The following is a 22445-nucleotide window of genomic DNA, read 5'->3' as shown; positions in this document are numbered from 1 at the left end:
TCTGTTGTCTGTGCCTTCTCCCTACCTGCCTCAGAGATTAATTTTTATCAGTTCTTCAGTTTCTCCCTGTTAACCACACCCAACATTGAAGATCTTATCAGTTGTATTTGTGTTTGTTGAGTTTGAAGTTTTTAATTCTTCTATTTCTTTTCCTTCCTTTCTTTTTTTCCCCTGAGGCAATTGGGGTTAAGTAACTCATCCAGAGGCACACAGCTAGGAAGTGTTAAGTGTCTGAGACCACATTTGAACTCAGGTCCTCCTGACTTCAGGGCCATCCACTGGGCCATCTAGTTGCCCTTTCTTCTTTTTATTTCAGTAGTAACTTTGGGAGAAAGATAACCAACACCTTCATGTTCAGTTTTCATATTGCACTGTTATCTGACTGTATGTACCTGTTAAAACATTACATTGATTATGAAAGATGGTGGCCATTAAGTTTTTCTTTTATGTAGGCCATATTCAGCTGTGGTTTTTAAAATTATTTAGAGTCACGATTTCTTTGACAATGATATCTGAAGTGGTGTCATGATATGTAAAGTTCTTGAATTGTAAAGGTCTGTCTCTAAGTTGTCCTTGGGGTACTGCCATCTCAACTCAACCCCAGACTACTCTCTTCTTCCTCCAGAGTGCTGTCCCAACTCTGTCCCAGACTCGACTAACTCCTTGCCCTCCTGCCCTCCTCTTTTACCCTAGCAGAGATTGTTGTGAGAACTCAAGAGGGCTTGTGAGAAATTGCTTCAACCAATGAATTTGCTCTCTCCGAATTCCAAAGGTGTAAACTCCCTTTAAAGGCCGAAACAAAGGTGTGAATTCTGAGCCACAGAACTGTCCAGACAACCTGAGTTCTCACCTTGTAATCCTAACAATGATAAATATATTGTTTTTTCATTTTAGGCAGTATCTATCTTCATCAATAAAACTTTTTAATGAATGCTATTGAAGGAGATTTTTTTTTTCTTTGAGAAGCAACTAGACAAATGTGGTATCATAAACAAACATATTCTAAAAATTGTATTCCCCTCTTCTGAAAATATATTATGAATGAAAAGCAGTTTATTTCGAGCAGAGAGATCAAAAATGAAAATTTGTAGTTGAATATCATGTTATATGAAAACCTGGCATAAAACAAATTTTACTCTTTTCATATGTTATCTGATATTTTGCTGTTGATACTATCTTTTAGGAATATTGAATAATATTGGGTTACTTTATAAAAACAGCAAATTGTATGCCAAATGGAATCAGATTGAGTTTCTGTAGTTTAAAAAAAAAAGTTAGTTTTCCAATGTAGTGAACAAATCAAAAAACTACTTGCTATTTTGTTTTACTCTAAATTAAACTACTCTCACTCTAAGTTTAATCACGTTTATCCTGAAGAGCATAATGGGATATCCAATTTTCATGGTCCTGGCAACAATCAAGCAACGATTATTCACTGGGAACTGTAGCTCATTTGTTATTCACTATAATGGCTAGGAATCTTCCATCACTTCCATCCACTTACTTTCTATATCACTATATTAGTCATATACTAACTAGGAATAAATTACTTCCTTCTCTCCTCTGCCATTTTCTCATTCTCTTCCTGATTCCAGCCTTCCCTAGGATAAGCCATACAAATACAAGGATTGAGTTTTGTCCCTCCTTTGGCAGCTAGGTGGTGTTTAGCATGCAAGAACTTAATAAATGGTAATTGAATTGAATAACATTCTGAGATTTGTATGATTACAGCATTCCTTTCATTCTATTTCTTCCTTGCTCAGTATTGTACATATAAATGTCTGTGCTTCATATCCAAGTACTTTATTTTACTGTTTTGGAGACGATAATAATTTGCTTATTTGTAGTTTTATTGAGTCTCTGACCTAGAGGTCTCCAGGCTCTTTCTGCTGATTTAGTGGTGATGTTAGTGTGGTATGTGTGTGTGTGTGTGTGTGTGTGTGTGTGTGTACACACATGCTTGTTTTGTGGTTGTAGTTTTAAGGACATATAGTTTATCATGTGAATACAAATCTTTGAGAGGGGTAGGCCATGCTTATTTCTACTAGCTATATTCCTTTATTTTGATATTTCCCATATTTAGGTACAGATACAGTAATGAAAACCATCTTGGAGGTTTGCCAGCTGGAGCTTTAAGATCATTTGTAGAGCATCAAATATAGTTTAATGATTGTTGGTGATGAACTGGATAATTTTGAAACGGACACTTAAGGGACTTCTGATGAGAGTGAATAATATATACTTTTATGTGATAAATTTATCTCACTGAAATCATGAGAATAAATAAATAATTTTTTCTTGATTAATTTTCTTGTAGTTTCAAATGATTTTCAAATAGTATTTATAGCAATTGCCCACATGCCTATTGTTAGAATGTGATTTTGGGGTATATATATTGGGCATGACTAAAGTACTTTCAACTAGATCCTAGGAGTATATATCTTTATGTCAATAAAGGGAAGTATAGAACTCTGTCCAAAGTCATTTTTTAAAATTATCTTTTAAAATAGAATTCTTTAGCTATTTTCTCTTTTTCAGGAATGGCAAAACTCTATCCAGAAGAATGCAGGCCTTGCTTTTATTGAACTTGTGAATGAAGGAAGGTAATTGTTATTTTCTGTATGCATTTTATTTTAAAATTTTGTTACATGTGCCATCGTTTCACATTTTTAGATTTTTGTTCTGATTTTGTTCTTTATTATTTTTGTAATTCAATAAGAATAATTGAACAATGATTTGAAAGTATACTCTTGAAGCACTGAAATGATATGGTTTTTGGTTACTAAAATAAAATTATGGTTGTAAAACTTTCTGCAAATGCTTTCTTAGCTATAAATGCCCTCTATAAAATTCTCAAATTTTTGTTAATGTCATATTATAAATTTTGGATATTTTTTTTTGGATAATCCTTTGAAAAATTTATCCTCATTTTTAACTAAACTTATGAAATAGGGAATTTTTAAAAAAAAATTTATATCTAACAAGAACTGACAGAATATGTGGAAGAAAGATCTAACTAGAGGATCTAGATTCCAATAATGATCTTTGTTACTAACTCATGAACAGATGTCAAGAATTAAGAAAAGAGAGGCAGTGTATATTTGAAAGAGAGTTTAGTCAAGTCTCTTTCTCTGACTTTAGTATTTCCTCATTTGTTAAATGAAGGACATGGAGTACTTGATATATAAATCTCTTTTAGCTATAAATTTTACAGTTCTATAAGCCAGTAAGATTTGAAATTAAAGTAGTCCTATACTGAAGTAAAAATCAGAGGAAAGGGGCAGCTAGGTGGCGCAGTGGATAGAGCACCAGCCCTGAATTCAGGAGGACCCGAGTTCAAATATGGTCTCAGACACTTAACACTTCCTAGCTGTGTGACCCTGGGCAAGTTACTTAACCCCAGCCTCAAAAGAAAAAAGAAAAAAAAAATCAGAGGAAAACAAAGATAATGAAATTTAAGGCCAAAAAAAAAAAAAAAAAAAAATCCCTAATTGAGGTTTCTTCCTTTGTTAGAGAAAGTTTTCAAGAAAGTAAAAACTAAGATAATATAATTCTATCCATATTTTGATAGTTTCTATATATTTTTTTGTTTTTTTACGAAGGATTGAAGGAACTTTTTTTTTTTTTTTTGCTTTAAAAATATCAGTTTGCTTATACATTCTTAGAATCCTGAAGCAAAACAAAACAAAAAATAACCTATAGACCAGACAAAATAATCTTTAAAATTTAATTTATTTTGGCATATTTACAGAGACTGATGTTTAGTAACATTGTCATTAGACTTAATAGAGATAATAGAATGTGTTATTAGATAAGTTTTTGGTATTTGATTTTCACTGATACTCCCTGAATTTGCAACTATACTGAAATTATTGCTTGCAATAATTAAAGAAAATTCCTATTAATACTTTTGAAGTCAGTGACAGTTTTTTCAAACTGTTATTTCAATGCATTGAGTATATGAAAATCATATATTCTAATTTTTAAAATAACCCAAAGAATAGCTAATCCAACATATACCAGAAGAATATTCTGTACAACCTATCCAACAGATAGTTTTTTGGCATCTATTTGAAGCTCCCTATTTGGGCAACATTTGCTGCTGCTTTTGATATTCTATTCCATTTTGCTTTGCTGTAATTATTTGAAGTTTTTTTTAACCAAAGTAAAATTTGCCTTTTTTGCATTTTCCAGTAGCTTAATAGTGTCACCTAACAGAACAGTAATGGAAGTCCAAACCTTCATCCATATAGCAAAAATAAAGATGATTTTCAAGGATTATCTGACCTCCAATGCCTTTTCCAATGTTTTTCATCCTCTTTTCTATCCTCATACTAAAATATCCATACTCATATGATATATTGTTAAGGGATTTCAGATGTTTTGGTCAATTGTCTTTTGGTAATTTTTTACCTTATCAATGAACTTTTAAAAATATGGTGCCTAGAATTGAAGACAAAGCTGGAGATGGGATATGTCTAGGCAGAACAGAGTAATGGGACTATCATCTCCTTAATCCTGGTTACTGTATAAGTCATATTTTACTTTATTAACCACCAGATGGATTTTATCAGATATTGGAGAAGGGGTGCCACATTAATTTTCAAATAAAATTCATTCAGAAAAATTATGTGCATGTGAAAGAAGAGGAAGAAGAAAAGAGTACATAGGACTTCATTATAGAAATAGGGGAAGAGGAAAAAATAAATGTAGCATGAAAAATACTGTAAAAGGGGACTAACAAAGGAAAAATACTGATTATAAATGAAATAAAATAGAAATAAAGAGAAGAGGGGAGAAAAGGGGTGATTCTTCTATTGCCTTTTTAAACAATTGGATTTCTGTATAAATGAATTTGACTAAGTTGACTGGTAGGGTTATTGATTTTGGAGAATTGTCATTTTTTATCATAGAATTTTCATGGTAATTAGTCCCAAAGTAGTCTAATTACAAAAAGAAAATCTCTGAGCTAAATCTTGAAAGAAACAAAATAGCCTAATAGACTGAAATGACAAGAGAGTACATTGCAAGTGTGGAGAATAATTTGTGCAGAGCTTCAATGATGGGAAAGGCAGTATATGGTTGGAAAGACTGTATAAATCATCATTCAATTTATCATCTGTTTAGGTATGACAAGAGGTATAGCTTAACTCTGGTTGTTGAACCACTTTGAACCACTAAAATTTTTAATAATGATCACAGCATAGAAAGAAATTAATCAAAGTAATAATTATGACACACAAAGAAATAATTTTAGTTATGTATTCACTTTTATTTATCTTGTTATAGTTTGAAACATGATACAGCCAACCTAATCAGTTGAAAAAAATAACCCCATTAACTTATATAAATTTTCTTTAAAATCAGTTTTCATTGACAATAAAAAGATATAAACACTCAAAGTATTTTGAGGTTAAATATCTTTATGGAAAAATGTATGTTTGATTGAAGTGGATAGGGATGTTTCAGCTACTGAACCTAATCCCAAGGGCAAGATGAGTAATAAGAAGGTTTAGTTACAATCCAAAGACCAACTATGTTGTTTCTTATTATGTAGGTCTGACCTGCCCTGACCTCATTTATAGAGTGGCTGCTATAAATTTGCCCCTTGATTAATGTTTTATTAGTGTGGATAACATGGGGACCTTCTGTACATGCATGCAATAGCAATAAGGTCCATCTGGGCTTGATGGGTATCATTAGCAAATCGATTACCTAGGTTGAATGTAGAGCTGTTGCCTGATAGATATATATCTCATAAGCTATATTTCACAAGATTGTTTCTGTATCAAGACATTTATTTGATGATATTGGTGGTGTGGTCTTTCTTTTTAAAAATATATGTATTCTGTTGATAAAGTTAATGTAAGGAGATGTCTCTGTCTTTTTGTTCTGAGTTCAAACCTTTTCTCCTCCACTTACTTGATGCCATGCATCCTCCTTGGACCCAAATTTCCTCTTCTGTAGGTGATTTGGTATAGGTGATTTTAAAAGTCTTTTCCAACTCTTAATATTTCATCCAATCATATAATTAACTATTTGGCCTTGTACAAGTTGCTTAACTCAATTAAGTGCCTCAATTTTCTCAAATGTAAGTTGAATGTATTGAACTAAGTCATCTGAAGTCCTTTCTATCTCTTCAGTTCTATTAATCAACATGAACACAAGATATCTTATTAAATATCATATGGACTCTGATAATGCCATCAAAGAGAATTAGAATACTAATGCAGGATTAGTCCAGTGCTTTACATAGTCCATAAATATTTTTTCATTCATTCATCAAAGCCAGAAAAATATTTGGAAGGCTGGACTTCATATTGTAGTAAAAAGATCTCAGGATTATAGTAGAGACCTGGCTCTGCTACCGTATGTGGAATTGGGTAAATTGCTTTAATTCTCTGCATCTCAGTTTCCTCATATGTAAAAATGGAAAGGGCTGTATCAAGTGATATTCAACAATCCTTTCAAGTGAAAATTCTGTGATCCTATGTTCCTAGAGGATACAAACTTGTATGTGTAAAGACTAACATGATCAGATTCTACCTAAACTTGTGTTCCTTACCAAGAAGCCTTCTGGAAGAATATCAAAGGTGCAAGCAGTGAAAAAGAAATCATAGCTCCAGGACCAGGCATATCAGCCCATTTCAGTGGATACCCTCAAGCTGTGAAATGAAAAATGTGTATGTCCTGACTTTGCCTATGGAAGTTTACATCAAGCCCTTAACTCTCCTATCATCAACATCTTCAAACCTACAACTCTCAGAATATTTAACAAGATAACTGGCATTTGCTCTGTTTCTACTGTTGCTGGTCATTTCCTGGTTCCTGTGTCAATCTGAATCCTCTAATACTCAAATAATTACCAGGAAACTTGCCCATGAAAGTACAGATGGAGCAGCAAAGATTACTGCTCCTGGAGTAAGCATGTCACTTGGAGATTTTTACAAGATGAGCACAAACCTGGATCATTTTGATAGACATTCTCAAGGTGTAAAACAGAAAACAAGTGGTTTGTGCCTTTTGCTTGTAGAAGTAACCAAGCATGTATTTTTCCACCAAGTCACCATTCCCAGAACCTCTCCACAGAAGTTACTGCCTTCTCTCTACCTTCTCTCCCAACTTCTTCATTTGACTCTCCTGTTGCTAGTCATTTCCTGGTTCTTGTAGAGAATCAACAGTGTCAATTGTCTTATCATCAACATCATTGAAACCTACTCATGAAAGAATATCCTTGGTACCTTTAAAAATTATAAACTAGTAAGGATTGGACTCTAGCTACTGCTCCTGTTATTATTACGGTCTCCAACAGGTAGGGCTGATAGTATTTCCTGTTTGCTATAAAGTACCTACCGTTCCACCTTCCTAATATCAGTCTTCCTCTGTGACTAGTTCAGAAGCCAACCAAGTTCTTGATATGTTTCAACATTAGTTTGTTTAAAAAAAAAAAAAAAAAAAATCTGTTTCCAGATCTGCCTTTCTAGAGAAAGCCTGAAGCAGCTTTGCTTGCCTGTAACTGTCCTCACTTAGTCTTTTTTTCTTGTGGAGGAATTTTTTTTTTTTTATTATATATATATATATATATTTTATAATATTATCCCTTGTATTCATTTTTCCAATTTACCCCCCCTCCCTCTATTCCCTCCCCCCGACGACAGGCAATACCATACATTTTACATGTGTTACAATATAGTCTAGGTACAATACATGTGTGCGAATATCATTTTCTTGTTGCACAATAAACATTAGAATCCGAAGGTACATGTAACCTGGGCAGACAGATATTAGTGCTAACAATTTTCATTCCCCTCCCAGTGTTTCTTCTCTGGGTGCAGCTACCTCTGTCCATCATTGATCAACTGGAAGTGAGTTGGATCTTCTTTATGTTGAAGATTTCCACTTCCATCAGAATACATCCTCATACAGTATTGTTGTTGAAGTGTACAGTGATCTTCTGGTTCTGCTCATTTCACTCAGCATCAGTTGATTTAAGTCTCTCCAGGCCTCTCTATATTCCTTGTGGAGGAATTTTTGAAGATACCATTGCCAAATTCATATGAACAAGCAAAGAAGTATGAAAAGATAGTACAACCTCGCTCCTTTACAGAAGCAGATATACAGTGGATATGAAAAATTGCATATATTTGAAGATTTTTTTCTTTGTATTGATTAATTTTGCTGATTTTTTTTCTTTTCCCATTTCCCAATTCTGTAATAAGTATAATTTGTTATGTAAGATGGCTCTGTCAGAGAGAAGAGAATGGGGAAAAATATTAGAAGAAATTTTGATGATGAAAAAAATTTAACAAAATGTGTTTTTAAAAGGCTCCCAAAAAAGGCTACTAGAAGACAACCTGAGTATTAATGTTGGCTCTTCTGCTAATTATCTGTGTTGCCTTAACAAATGATCAATAAATATTTAAGTGCCTATGTGCCAGGCACTGTGTTAAAATCTGGAATTAAAAAAAAAAAGCAAAAGGTAGTTCCTGTCCTCGGGGCAACAAATATATAGACAAGCTACATCCAAAATAAACAGGAAATTAATAACAGAAGAAAGGCATTAGAATTAGGAGAGTTTATGAAAAGCTTCCTGTAGAAGATGGAATTTTGGTTGGGACTTAAATGAAGCAGAGAAACCAGTTGATGGAGAAGAGGAAGGAGAACATTTCAAGCATAGAGGACAGCCAGAGAAAGTAAAGTATCAAGACATAGAGTTTTAATAGTGGAGCAGCAAGGAGGCCATTGTCAGTGAATTAAGGAGTATATGGTAGGGAGTAAAGTGCAAGAAGACAAAAAATAATGAGCCAGATTGTAAAGGGCTTTGATTTCCGAATATAGGATTCTTCCCCCTCCCCCCCAACCTAAAATTATAGAAATCCACTAGAGTTTGTGATATGGGTGGTGGTGATAGTGACGTTGTCAGACCTGTGTTTTGGGTAAGTCATTTTATTGGCTAAATGGAAGATGGATTGGATTGGGGAGAGAATTGAAGCTGATGTACAGCTAGCAGGCTATTGCAGTATTGATGGGTTCAAAATAAAAATTCAGAGTTGTTTTAGTTTGATTTCTCCTATTTGTGATTTATGTCATTTTTTCATGTAATTAATAGTGTGAAATTCAGTTTTTCTAATTTTAAAAATTGTTTCCAACTTAATAGTACTATGACAAGTGGCATTTCACATAACTGCTGTAAGCTTCAATTTACTTATTTATAAACCAGCATAGTATTACTTAACTCACTGGGTTTTTCTGAAATTCAAATAAGAACTTCATGATTTATAAAGTACTCTGCAAACCATTAAAGCAATGTATAAATGTCAGTGTTGAATCATTTGGAAATATTAATTTGTCCCAGGATGTAGAGCAGAAGATAAGATGGAAATGTACCATTTTTCCCCAACAGAATAATTCAGATCCTAACTATATATCTGAAAGAGAAATTATTTTTGTTTCTTCATTTTTATCATTGGCATCAGCCTTTGAAGACCTTCCATCAAGAAAAGAACAAAGAAAAGTAGATTTCTTTTATAAACTTTATAAGTCTGTAAAATTTGCAATTATGTACAATATATTTATGTACTAGAATAAAATTTATTCTGCAACAGGACATATTGGCATAGTAATAATGGAGTATACCTAAAAACTGAAACCTAACACTTTATCATATTTGTTATATGGTGGTAGCTTTTGATTATCAGGAATATGCTGTTTAGGATTATGTTCAGGGATTATAATATGCCTTCAAGATTCAGTATGTCATTGAGTATTCTCTTTACTGAAAACTTTTTGTTTCCAAGAGAACAAAAATATTAGTCATCATTGGAAAAAGTGGTTCATGACAGGAGATGCTTATATTGATAACAGACTTAATGAATTTCCTTCTGTAATATATTGAGGCAGTATTTAAACTCAAGAAGGAGACTAGGATAATGGAAGAAAGGTGATTCTTATAATAAACTTTCCCCATACTGATAACATTAAAGATACAGGCACCACCCTTTTTACCTTCAAAATAGACTTTATCCATTGAGTTATCTTGGCATTAGGAATAAAAACAGATGCAAATGAGAAATAAATGCATTGAAGAGTTAAGAAATTGGAGAGTTGTAGTTTATCTGTCTAAGCCACACTTCTTCTGATATGTTCACTTATCAAAATCTTACTAAATTCTAACACTGATGACAAAGGAGAAATAAATGATATGTTTAAATATTGGCCACTTGTATTTATCAGCTTTCTTTCATATCAATAGTATTTCACCTTTAAAAAGTGTTTTCAGGTCTCAAAGTGCTTTGGTCACAACAACTCTGTGAGATATTGCGTATTATCTTCTTTTTATATATGCAGAAAATAATATTTTTGAGGCTTTCTCATGATCATAAGTGATTTTACCTGAGGAGCTATTTCAGTCCAAGTCTCCTGACTCTATTCCCATCTCTTGTGTGACAGCTTAAAAAACATTATTCATGTTTCTTTCTTTTCTTTCTTTGTTTCTTTTTTTTTTTGCTGAGGCAATTAGGGTTAAAGTCATTTAACCCTAATGACTTGCCCAGGGTCATACAGCTAGGAAGCCAGAATTGAACTCAGGTCTCCTGACTTCAGGGCTTGTCTTCTATCCACAGAGGCACCTAGCTGCCCCTTCATGTTTCTTTGAAATAGTTAAAAGGTAGCTGGAGTTTGTGTCTTTTTTTTTTTTTTTTTTTGATACTTTTGAAATTCAGGTTGTATAACTCACTTAAGTTAGTGTAATAATAAACCATTATTTCATTTATGCCTAGTAACTGCCTTTTGACTAGGTGACTATTTTCTTTTCCTTCTCTAATTCTCAATAAATGAAGACATTTGAGGATGCCTAGTTTTAGAATTATTTTCATCACAGAAAATCACTATTTTAATAGATTCTTCTATATTCATTTGGCAAATATCTACACTCTATATATTATCTGAGAAAAGTGAGCATTTTAGAAAATGGACCTCTTCTTTAAAAAAAGGCATATTCCTTTTATAGTCCTCAGTTTTCTCATGTAGTAAATGATAATAACTGTGTTTGTACTAACACATGTTAAAAGGATAGTAAAGAGAATGAATGGGGCAAAATTAGGCAATTATTGTTATAATTATAAGCTGTTGTTTTTGTTGTTTTAGTGTTAATTGTCTTGCTAGATATGAAAGAAGTATAAGACATGCTCTGTTAAGGAATTTTCTCTCATCATTCTGAAAAAGAGGTCAAAATTTCATGAACTTAGCAAAAAAAAGGGGAGGGGGTGACACAAAGTTTTAGAAAAGCAATGAATTTGGGAATGGAAGAGGGTGGTTTTGATTTACTGGTAGAGAACGCCCTGAGACATAAATTGAGACCAGAAGTTGCTCTCCTGAATCTAGCAGCCTTTGAGGAAGTCCTTGGTAGTAAAGAGGGAAGACTCTGGAAAATAGGATGGTGGCCAGAAAGGGAATCGCTAAGATCTAGAGTTGGTGTTGGATATTGAAGAATGTCCTGAAGAAAAGTCTGAGATTAGGCTGATACAGCATGCTAGGAAGCCCCTAGAAGAAACACAGTGAAATGATGTCACTTATTTATGGCTGACACCCAGTTATCTTTCTTCACATCCCCTCCTCTTTTCTTCTATTTTTTTTTCTTCTAGCAGTTAGATTTCGCTGAAGTTGGAATTAGAAAGACCTAAGTCCAAGTCTGTCCTCAGATATTTACTATGTGATTCTAAGCAAGTCACTTAACCTCTGTTTTCTTAAATTTACTCATTTGTAAAATAAGAATAATGATAGCAGCTATCTCCCAGGGATGCTATGTAGATCAAATGAGACAGTGTTTATAAAGTGCTTAGAAAAGTTTCTGCCATATAGTAGGTACTTAACAAGTGCTTTTTTTCTCCTGCCTTTTGAGCTGATATTGATTTTAATCTTCTATTTCTCTGTAATATGTTATAAAGAATTTCATATTCTATTCCTCTATTGCCCTTTGATGCCACCTATGTCAAGAAGAACAAGAATGTGACGACTTAGTTTGTATCTATGATTGTTGGTCTTTTCATTATAACAGTTATGTTATGTCCATAATACTTTTAGAATTCCTATAAAAAGAATTATCATAGGCAAAAATAGTCAAATATGAGAGGCAAAATTTTACATACAATGTTTAAGTAATGACAAAATGGAATAAAATTAATTTCCTTCTTGAGCTCAGGTTCACCTTCATGCCAGGATGAGACATTCGAGAAGCACTTTGTAAAGGGTTTAGACAATGCACTGATGTCAAATAGAAGACTCAGTTCTGTATTCTGTAGTGTCAGATCTAGATTAAATTTGGAAGTCACTTGTGACACGTCAGTTAGATACAATTGGCTAGATAGGATTTATACCCAGCACCTAGTATAATACCTTGCACATAATAATCTTTGTCTCTGTATATGTATGTGTGTATACACACACACACATATACACATATACTCATTTTAGTGATTGCTTAATAAATCCTCATTTATTCATTCTTGCCAAGTTCTGATTACTTACAAGGTCATTATAAATAGTGAATAAACTACTGATTCGGATATATAAAAAGTAGCAAAAATAATGAAACTTAGAATAGGACTAAATATCCAGAATAAATGAGTTTTTACTATAATAATAAGCCATCTAGGTTCAACTTAGATAGTCCCTGATCTCCCTCAGTGTGAAACTTCCTGAAGTCTCTAGGAAGGCAAGCTAGAAATCAGGGACATAATTGAAGACTTCACTGATTCCCTAAATTTCAACAAGACAATCATCCTTTTCCTCTTCCTGACATTATTTCAAAGAAAGTCTGAAACTGCAAATTAATCTTTTGAAGAAGGAATGAAGACTCAGTTTTCTTAACTCCAATGCTTTCAATCCAATTCTGTCCTTCGGTCATACTGGAATATTGTATCAGCATTCTCCCAATGAAGATGTATCTTTTGCATTATTTTCTAGTATTTGTGAGAAAGCACTATTACATTCACATTTTAATCATTGTATCTCATTCCAATATAGTTCTTGCATGTTTTTCCCTTTGAACAGATGTGTTCTTAAGAATAAGAAATATATGAATATATGATCATAGTTTGTAGGTTTTTTTTTTTTTTTTTGCTTTGTTAAAGTCTTTTAGGTAAGAAACTGAGAATATGTTTTTGTGGTGGAGTTATATCTAGTCTCTTATGGGAATTCATCTCTTTAGTCATTCAGATTTCATCTCTCTAATCTGCAAAGTCTACAATACATACCTGAAAGTGGTCTGCATATTATATTTTGATTCTTTTTACTCCTCTTCAGTTTGTTTTATTACTAATATGTGAGGTTCATATTAATTCCTTTTACCTTTGATATTGGTAGGAAAAATTTAACTAAGGGTGCAAATGGGTTTCTACATGAGAAAAACTTGATTAAGTGTCTTGAAGACTAATATTACAGCAAATTATTTTGAATTCCCTCAATAATTACATAAATTTTACCATATCAATGTGCTTATAGGTTGTTGAGCCAAACCATGAAGGATCACCTAGTAAGAGTTGCAAATGAAGCTGAATTCATTCTGAGCAGACAGAGAGCAGAGGATATTCACAGGCATGCAGAATTTGAGGTAAGATTGTCTTATTATGGAAAGGGGGGAAAATGGGCCACTTTTGCATAGTAACTAAGAGAAGTTGCCCAAATAAGCCAATTTTGGCCTCACTTTGGAAACTTTAAAATCTTATTTATGTAATTTGTTCTATAATCAATATAATGTCTATTTTTATTAAAGTTTTGTCAGTGTTTTTGTTTAAACTTAGAGAAACTTTCTCCCTCTTTATTTTTATATGTTAAATTAAGAGGAAAAATAGGGTTTTTTGTGTGCATAACAAGTCTTCAGAAGGTTATAATTTTAGAAATAGAAGGGGTCCATTAGTGAGTCCCAATTAGGAAACTGAGTCACAAAGAGGTTGAATACTTATCAGACTTACTTAGCTAGTCTTAGGAACAGTATTTGAACTCAGTACTTCCTAACTGTAAGCCTAGTCTTGTTTCCATTATACTGTGTGATCTCTTAGGGAAATGGAGAACTTTTGGACCAAAAACATTGTAGTGCTGCAAATAGGTAATTACCAAGTAGGTATATATGAAAAGAAATATTAGATGAATTCCTAAACTTCCAACTTTAAGATTTTAATTAGAATGAGTTGTGTGTCAGAAAACTATTAAAGGAGAATGAAAACTCCTGGAAATTAAGGACTATTTTTTGTTGTTGTTGTTCCTGGATCATATTAGGTTTTTGATAAATGTTTCTTGATTGGTAGATTAGAAATTTCCCCTAACAATTTAGATAAGCAGATCAACTGTAATAGATTTAGTGGTTAAATACATTGAAATGTTAGTGTATTTATGTTAACGTGTATTTGTATATGCACATGTGCCTGAGTGTGTGTGCACGTACATACATACACTCACACACACATATACATACATACTCCCACTTGCTACTAGTATATTTAAAGCCTGGATTTGAACATAGATTTTCTTCATTACTGGCTTGGAATTCTACATGATTTAATAAAGTTAGAAGATTTAAATTTAAATATATAGATTTTGAATTTTGTTGTGTTTACTCATGGGTTTGTTTTTTTAAAAATAAGATTTCCATTTGCAGTTTTCTGCATCTTTTATGCTAATCTTTATATTCGTTCACTTGCTGGAAAATAGAGAGAAATTCTAAAAATATAAATTATAAAGGATGTTAATACTACAGTTTTAACCCAAGAACATTTTAAAAAGCTGGAATCAATGTTTTTGTATCATTAGTTTACAGAAATAGCATTACATAATGGAAACATTAAATGAAAGATTTTGTTACTTTTGCAAACAAACTTAGCTCTTAATAATATTCTTTCCCCCCCCCCCCAAGGCAGTTGGGGTTAGGTGACTTGCCCAGGGTCACACAGCTAGGAAATATTAAGTGTCTGAGACCACATTTGAACTCAGGTCCTCCTGACTTCAGGGCTAATGCTCTATCCACTGCGCCACCTAGTTTCCCTTAAGATTCTTTTATGACTTTTCATATGTAAAGGGAATGTAATAATATTTCTATTATCTACATTTTTTGATTATGTAGAAATTATTTTGTAAGTCATTTGGTGCCACACGAATGGAAGTTATTATTTTGTTGCAATCATTTCTATTAATACTTAAGAGACTAATATTAATTTTCCTATTTCATCTAATCATTTGGATTATACTTTATTATAGTTATGTAAAATACTAATATGAACTTGTCATAAAATGGTCATTTTGATATTTTGTAAATGTTAAATTTGTCCTTATTTGATTGACATGATACTATTTTTCCCAGTATTGCATAAATGTTCAGATGTACACATACACAGAGACACATCCATATACCTGTGTATGTGTGCAATGGAACAGAAATATTTTTGAAAGAAACTTTTGGTGAGTAAATTTTTTATGATAAAATGTGTATCTGAAAACTTAGCTACTTTAAGGTTAATTTTATCCTTTATTTCTGTATACACATTTGGATTGCTTCTTATCCTCTGAGGGTTCTAATTTCTAATTTAAAATAAAACCATAAGCACTTTGAAATGTAGTGCTTCAGTTATATCGGTACACACATTTGTTTAGCATATTACTGAACTGTGTTATCCTTTAGTAATGCTTAGAAAGATTAAAACATTTTTCTTAGACATTGCTTATGTTTAAAGGTCATGAACTTAGATTTCATGCTGTGCATTCTTTAATAATATATCTGTACTTTATCTAAAACTAGTTACCCCCCTCCAGCAAACATGGATTCTGTAACAGTGCCATTTGTGAGGGTAAATAACTGGATTGGCATTTATGTCATGTCATAGTTTGGCAGTTTTTAGAGTTGTGTAGTATATCTCTTTAGTGTAATGCTTGATAATCATTGGAATGGGATATATATAACATCATTTGCTCATGAGGTATCGAGAAGATCCATTTGTGAAATGGCTTTGTTGATCAGATAATAAGTTGACAGTACATGAATATCTTATTTTCTTTTAAAATTTTATTGATGCAGATATTAGTTTAAAAAATGGATGAAAATATGAAGCTTTGGACTTGATCACATGGATGTAGGCAAAGAATAAATGACTGCTTTCATTAGAATAAGTTGTGAATCAAAATGTTATTTTAACTGTGACATCTAAGTTTAAATGCTGAGTAAGAATATTATCAAGTGATTTTCTTTTTGATTTTTTCTTTATATTTTCAGTTGCTCTTGATGGTAATTTCTTTATATCAGTTTTGTTAATTTTACTTTGAGTTTCAGTTGTTGGAATATAATAATTCATTTGATAATATAGGAAAGAAATAGAAATCATACTAATAATTCATCTTTGAAATAACAGAAGTAAAACTTCTTTTTATGAAATAAAGGCGGTCATTATATTTGGTTAATTCTTTGTTGTTTTATTTTTAAAAGGAGAGAATGTATTTTTATAAAATCTCCTAAGTCCCCATTTAAAGAATTTACCCACTTTCCAGCTCTTTTTAAATGTTATCTTTCCTTATTACAATGTAAATGCATTTGAGTGTAGGAACTTTTTTTTTTGCTTGTATTTATTTGTATCTTCAACCCTTTGCATTATGCCTGGCATGTAGTGAGTACTCAATATGTGCTCTAGCTCTTTGTCTATCTATCTTTCTACCCCTCCTTTCCTTCCTCCATTTTTCCCCTTTTGCCCTTCCCTTCTTCCTGTTTCTCTTTTTCCTTCCCTCTTCTCTTTCTTTCTCATCTTTCTCTTTTTCCTCTTTCCCTCTGACCCTATTCTCTTTTTACTCTCCTGTGTTCTTTCTCTGTTTTTTTCCTCCCCTTCTCAAAAAAAATCTTTAAAAAAGCAAGTGTATTATGGCTTTCCAGTCATATCTTTCTAGCATAAGATGATGAGCTCTTTCTCAGAAGTTACCTTAACTGGTTGAGTACTTAAGTTTAAAATTGAAATAGAAATTTAATATTGGATATTTATGAACATATTATCTCTTTTCATCTTAATTCAACAAATCATTATTTGGTTGAAGTCATTGTATAGGCTTTGGGATTTTCAAAATGAATTAGACATATTATCTATTCTCAAAGCCATTATTGTTGAATGCGAATAAGAAGACATGTACAAAGATAAACACAAATAAAATACCCTAAGAGTTCACATAGGAAGAGGTTTGCTTATTGGTGAATTGGAAATAGTTTTTATTGAAGAAATTCATTTGAGCTACTTTAAGTTTTTAGGATTTTTAGGGTATATAGGAAATTCACAACTTTAGTGGTGGAGAAAGGACATTCTAGGCAGAAGGAATAGTATTAGCAAAGTAGAGCCAATATTTGCTAATTATTAGGATGATGACTATTAATATGTGAATATCTTCTTTATGGCAGTTTACACTGTTGAACAATTGAGTCAGTGTTAGAGGTGATGATGACAAACACATTAATACATTATCTGATCTGTTAATGAATCCTACTATTGTGTAAAGTAATTTGGAATTTTGTTTAAAAAAAAAAAAAAGTAAAAGTAACTAAAATGGCATGTTCCTTGACCCAGAGTTTGTATTGCTAGGCTTGTACAAAAAAAAGATAGGTCCACAATATTCTTATCAACACTTTTCTTTTCTGAGGTGTAGTACAAAGTTGAAAATAAAGTAGATGTCAATTGAATGAGAAATAGCCACCTATGATAGTAATAGTAATTACTTTTTATACAAAGCAGCTAGATAGTTTTAGTGGGTAGAGTGCTGGGCCTGGAATCATGAAAACCTGAGTTTAAATCCAAACTTCAGACATTTATTTGTGGAAATCTTGGTAAGAATTTTAACATCTGTTTACTTTAATAATTCACTGGAGAAAGAAATGTCAAACTGTAACATAAAATGAGAAACATGAAGAGTAATGGGAAAACTTATATGAACTGATTTAGAATAAAATATGCAGATTCAAATAAATAGTGTACATGTTGATTATTAGTATAAATGGAAAGAACAAATAAGAGCACTAATTGGCATGTAATGATAATTGATCAAGATTAGAGCTGGAGTAGTTGTGAAAATTCATTATCTTCCTGTTTTTGCATGGTTTGCATACACATTATGGACCTAGATATCTGAAGAGGCATTCAGGCACTGTAAATGTGCTAATTGTTTTCATTGTATTACCTTTTTTCTTGCTTTATTTGTTGCTAAGTGTAGCTTGTTAAAATGGGGCAGAAGAGGGCTTCATTCAGATATTTATATAATAGATGGCAATAAAAATGAGATTAAATAATTAAAGTTTTTCAGTATTAGTAGGGTTTTAATAAAGGAAGGATCAAAGAGGAAAGGAGAGCAGAGGGAAAGGGATGGGAAGGGAGAAAAGTTGTGTAGGGGGTGAGAAAAAGAGAAGAGAGAATTTCAGATAGGATAAATTTTTGGGATGGGGAAAGATTACTATATGAATAAACATATCTAGAAGAATGACCTCAGCTGGAAAGTCTGAAAAATGCTAAAATTATCTTCAGACCTTTTAAGTTTGTCTGGGACGGGTGCTAGACCCCTTTACCCAAATTGAGTATTCAGAAGCATCTTCCAATAGAAAGTAGAAGCATTTATTTGGGCCTTGCAAGGAAAGGCCCAGTAAAGCCTCTCAGCTCCCATCTCTCTGCATTGTGCCTGGCCTAACAAGCCAGAAATAGTGAATTTGGTTAAATGGCAAAAGATCAAAGTTTTTTCACTGGATGGACTAAAAAACCATTGATCAAAGGTCAGCAATGTAGTCTACTTCCTGTGGGTGACTTCCTGGAACTTAAACCTAAGGTCTGACCCTTCCTGCTCTATAGCCCTCTGGGAATAGGGATCATGTGATTTAGGCCTAGGGCCTAACTAATCCATTTTATGGATTTTTTGAGAAATCTTCACCTGGTCCCATTCAAATTCAAAGCCAAGTTCTACAGTTTATTATAAATGTGGCATTGGACCACTTAGCCTAGCTGAGCCTTGGTTTCCTCAACTACAAAATAACAACAGTGATTATTAATATTGAGCTTACAGGGATGCAGTCATGTTTCTCAAACATCAACAAAGTGATAGGGTACACTCACAAATATGGTGAGGTTATAAAATTAAGTACAGTAAAAAATTTACATAGTGGAGTTATGGGTCTTATGTTGCAGATTGTCTCAAAAAAATTTGTGAGCTTAGATATCTTCCAAATCAAGAGCTAAAGATTTTATTCTGCTGCTAAGGGGGAGTTAAATCCACAAGGATTTTTGGTTAGGATACAGGGCTCCCCAGGGAAACTCATAATTAACCAGGGTTAATATATCAGTAGGGATTATGCCATTTACTGTGGGGCTAAATTCCAAGAGAAATTAGAGAGGAAATTACAGTAGAGTAGGTCTTTTATAAGGGAAATATATCCCTGGAGGCTGACATCATAACTTGGCTTTATGATTAGATATTGTAATTGTGAGATTATAATGGTTTTGTCAATACAGGGAATTCATCTAAGAATTCTGTAAGAGACTTCCACCTGAGATGGGGCTGTAATAAAGTTCACTTAAGAAAAAGCCCACTTCAGGCTGAGATGAACGGATCAGTGCTCCTCCCTGCTTGGTAGGCTTCCAGGTTATATATAGTAATTCAGGCTTTGTGTGCCATTGTCCATCTAGCTACCTAGGACACTTGACATTTCATCTCTACATCCCATGAAATTTTTCTCTGCCCCTTACAAGATCTTCTTTATACTTCTTTACACACAACTTAAAAACAAAAACAAAACAAAACAAACAAAAAATCACACAAAACAAAACAAAAATTGAGAGAATGCTGAAGGGGTGGAGGCAGGAATGCTTTCAACATTCCCCTCCACACAACTTTAAAATAATGCCTAAAATAAAATTTGGAGTGGCAGAGCCAACAGAAGCTTAGGTGAAACATTTTTCCAGCCTAAGAAAATTTAGGAGGTCAGCAGGACAGTTCTGTGACTCTGGAGTAAAAGCCATTTGGAGTCCCCACTCGCCCCCGATGCAGCAGGAGCCAACCACAAATAGATCAGTGGATTTGGGAACTCTCAGCCCAGACAGGATAAGGGATCAGAAAGCATTAAAAGTAACCTTTGCTGACACTAGCTATAGCTAGCTTTGCTTTGTAAGCTTATTGCCTATATGCAGTTTAGAGTTACAGTTCTAGAACAGAGAGTCACAAGAGAGCAGGGATCCCAGTCTCCATTTCAAGGCAAAGAGACCCCTGGTATTTATGTCTAAAGGAGAACCAGAGTTCTTCATGGGTGAAAAACCAGAAAACAGATCAGGAGAACAGTGTACATACTTCTCCCTAGTCACATTACCTTGGAAGCACTAAAAATATTCAGACCTCTGGTACTTGCTTTAAAATTGCAGCATGAAAAAGCCTGAAGCTTGGTACAGTGCTTGTTGTCTTGAGATGGACAGAGCTCTATAGTAACATAAAATTCAAAGTCAAGAAAAAGACTTGGAAAATGAGCAAACAACAATAAACTTGATCATATAAAGCTATTATGGTTGAAGACAGAGATATAAACTGAAGAAGACAACTGTGTGAAAACAATTATAAACAAATCCTCAAAGAAAAACAAATTCTTAAAAGAGTTGAGTGTTAGAAAATTTGGGGAAAAAAATAAGTGTAAGGCAAGAATTAATAACAGGGAATTAACAGCTTGGTAAAAGAAGCACAAAGGTTTCTGAAGAAAAAAACAACTTTCAACATAAAAAAGATTCTGGCAAGATAAGATGGCAGAGTAAATAAGAAAATTCCTAGCTCTCCTGATTTCTCCCCCCAAAAAAAGTCCAAATAGCACCTTAGGATGAATGTAGAAAGATTAAAATGAACAGGAGTTACATATGGTTCTATTGTGACAGTTGTAGATCCAAAGATAAATGTCAGGTCTGAGGTTGTCCTTATCATTGTGCAGTATATAAACCTTCAGAGTAATTCTGCTGAAACAACAAATTGGAGCCCTGGGAGAGGCTCCCATATTTGGGAGGTAACTTCTGCTGAGGCGCGGGGAATTTTCACCTCTCCAAGATTTGGGCAACTGAGCTGGGAAGATTGAGGGATCCCCACTGAAAAGGAACACCAACTCCATCTGTGCTGCTAATACTTGAACCTGGGAGAGAAGGGCAATACATGCCCAGTGGGTTCAGAGCAATAGGGCACAGACACTGCTGGCTGTGTGCACTTGTGTGAAGTCTGAATTCTTAGCTTCAGTTCCAAAACAGAGTGGACAGCTGAAGAAGGATCTGAGGCCTGAGGTACCATCCTCTATATTTCAGGACTCCAGGTGGTTACAATAACAAGCTACTATAAATAAGTAAAAATGAGCAAAAAAGGAGAAAAAACCTCAAATGTAGTAAGTTATGAAAATAAAGACTGGTATTCATTTTCACAGGAGGATTTTGAAGTTCAAAAATGCCTTTCCTATACCCAAGAATATTGTCAAATGAGTATCTGCCCAAAAGGAATTCATAGGAGTACTCAGCAAAAACTTTAAAAATCAAATGACAGAGATGATAGAGATTGAAGAAAAAAAATTTTTTAATCTAAGAAAAATAAGAAGATAAAGAAAGTTACATCAACTACAAAGAGAGAACCAGAATCAAAAGTCAAAAAAATAGAACATGTGAAATATCTCATTGAAAAACAGCTGACCTGAAAAACAGAAGGAAAGGTAATTTAAGAATTATTAAGCTACCTGAAACATGAGACCATCGATATTCAAGAAATTATCAAGCAGAACTACCTCTGTCTTAGATCCAGAAGGTAAAATAGAAATTCAGAGAATCCACTGATCACTTCCTGAATGAAATCCCCAAGTGAAAACTCCCAGGAGTTATAACCAAATTCCAGAATTCCTAGATTAAGGAGAAAATATTTCAAGCAGCCAGAACGAAACAGTTCAAATATTGAGGACGTATAATCAAGATCACACAAGATTTCACTTTAACAGACTGGAGGATTTGGAATATGGAAAATTTTGGAGGGCAAAGGAACTATAAAATACAACCAAAAATTATCTACCCAACAAAATTGAGTGTACTCATTCAGGCTGGTGTGGGGATATATTTAATGAAAGGGAAGACTTTGAACCATTCCTGATGAAAATATCAGAGCTGAATAGAAAATTTGAATTTTAAACAAGCTTTAAAAAAAGTAAATATAAGAGAATTATTAAAGTTAAGCAGCTTAAATTTTACATGGGAAGATGATACATGAAATCTAAGGCCTTTATCAATATTAGGGCAGTTAAAAGGAGTTTATATAGAAAGAGGTCGTGTATGTGTGTTGATTATGTTGGAATGATCTTAAAAAAACAAAACAAAACAGTGTGAGAAAGAGGAATATACTAAAGGGGGGAAGGAAGAGGCAGAAAGGATGTGGTTCAACGTGAAAGAATT

General features: G+C 33.2%; 1 protein-coding gene across 4 annotated transcripts in view; it reads left to right on the top strand.

The window, feature by feature from the left end:
- The window catches only part of LRBA (LPS responsive beige-like anchor protein), a 742057-nt gene that overhangs the window by 262525 nt on the left and 457087 nt on the right, over nt 1–22445 (top strand). For all 4 annotated transcript variants that reach the window (XM_074272516.1, XM_074272513.1, XM_074272515.1 and 1 more), the window contains exons 35-36: nt 2539–2603; nt 13501–13609. In XM_074272516.1, the coding sequence (XP_074128617.1) occupies nt 2539–2603; nt 13501–13609 (174 nt within the window). The remainder of the gene's footprint in view (nt 1–2538; nt 2604–13500; nt 13610–22445) is intronic.

The sequence above is a fragment of the Sminthopsis crassicaudata genome, chromosome 6 (genome assembly GCF_048593235.1).
Source record: "Sminthopsis crassicaudata isolate SCR6 chromosome 6, ASM4859323v1, whole genome shotgun sequence".
Lineage (NCBI taxonomy): Eukaryota > Metazoa > Chordata > Mammalia > Dasyuromorphia > Dasyuridae > Sminthopsis > Sminthopsis crassicaudata.
The sequence above is the reverse complement of the archived record's forward strand: the minus strand, read 5'-3'. Positions and strand labels throughout refer to the sequence as shown.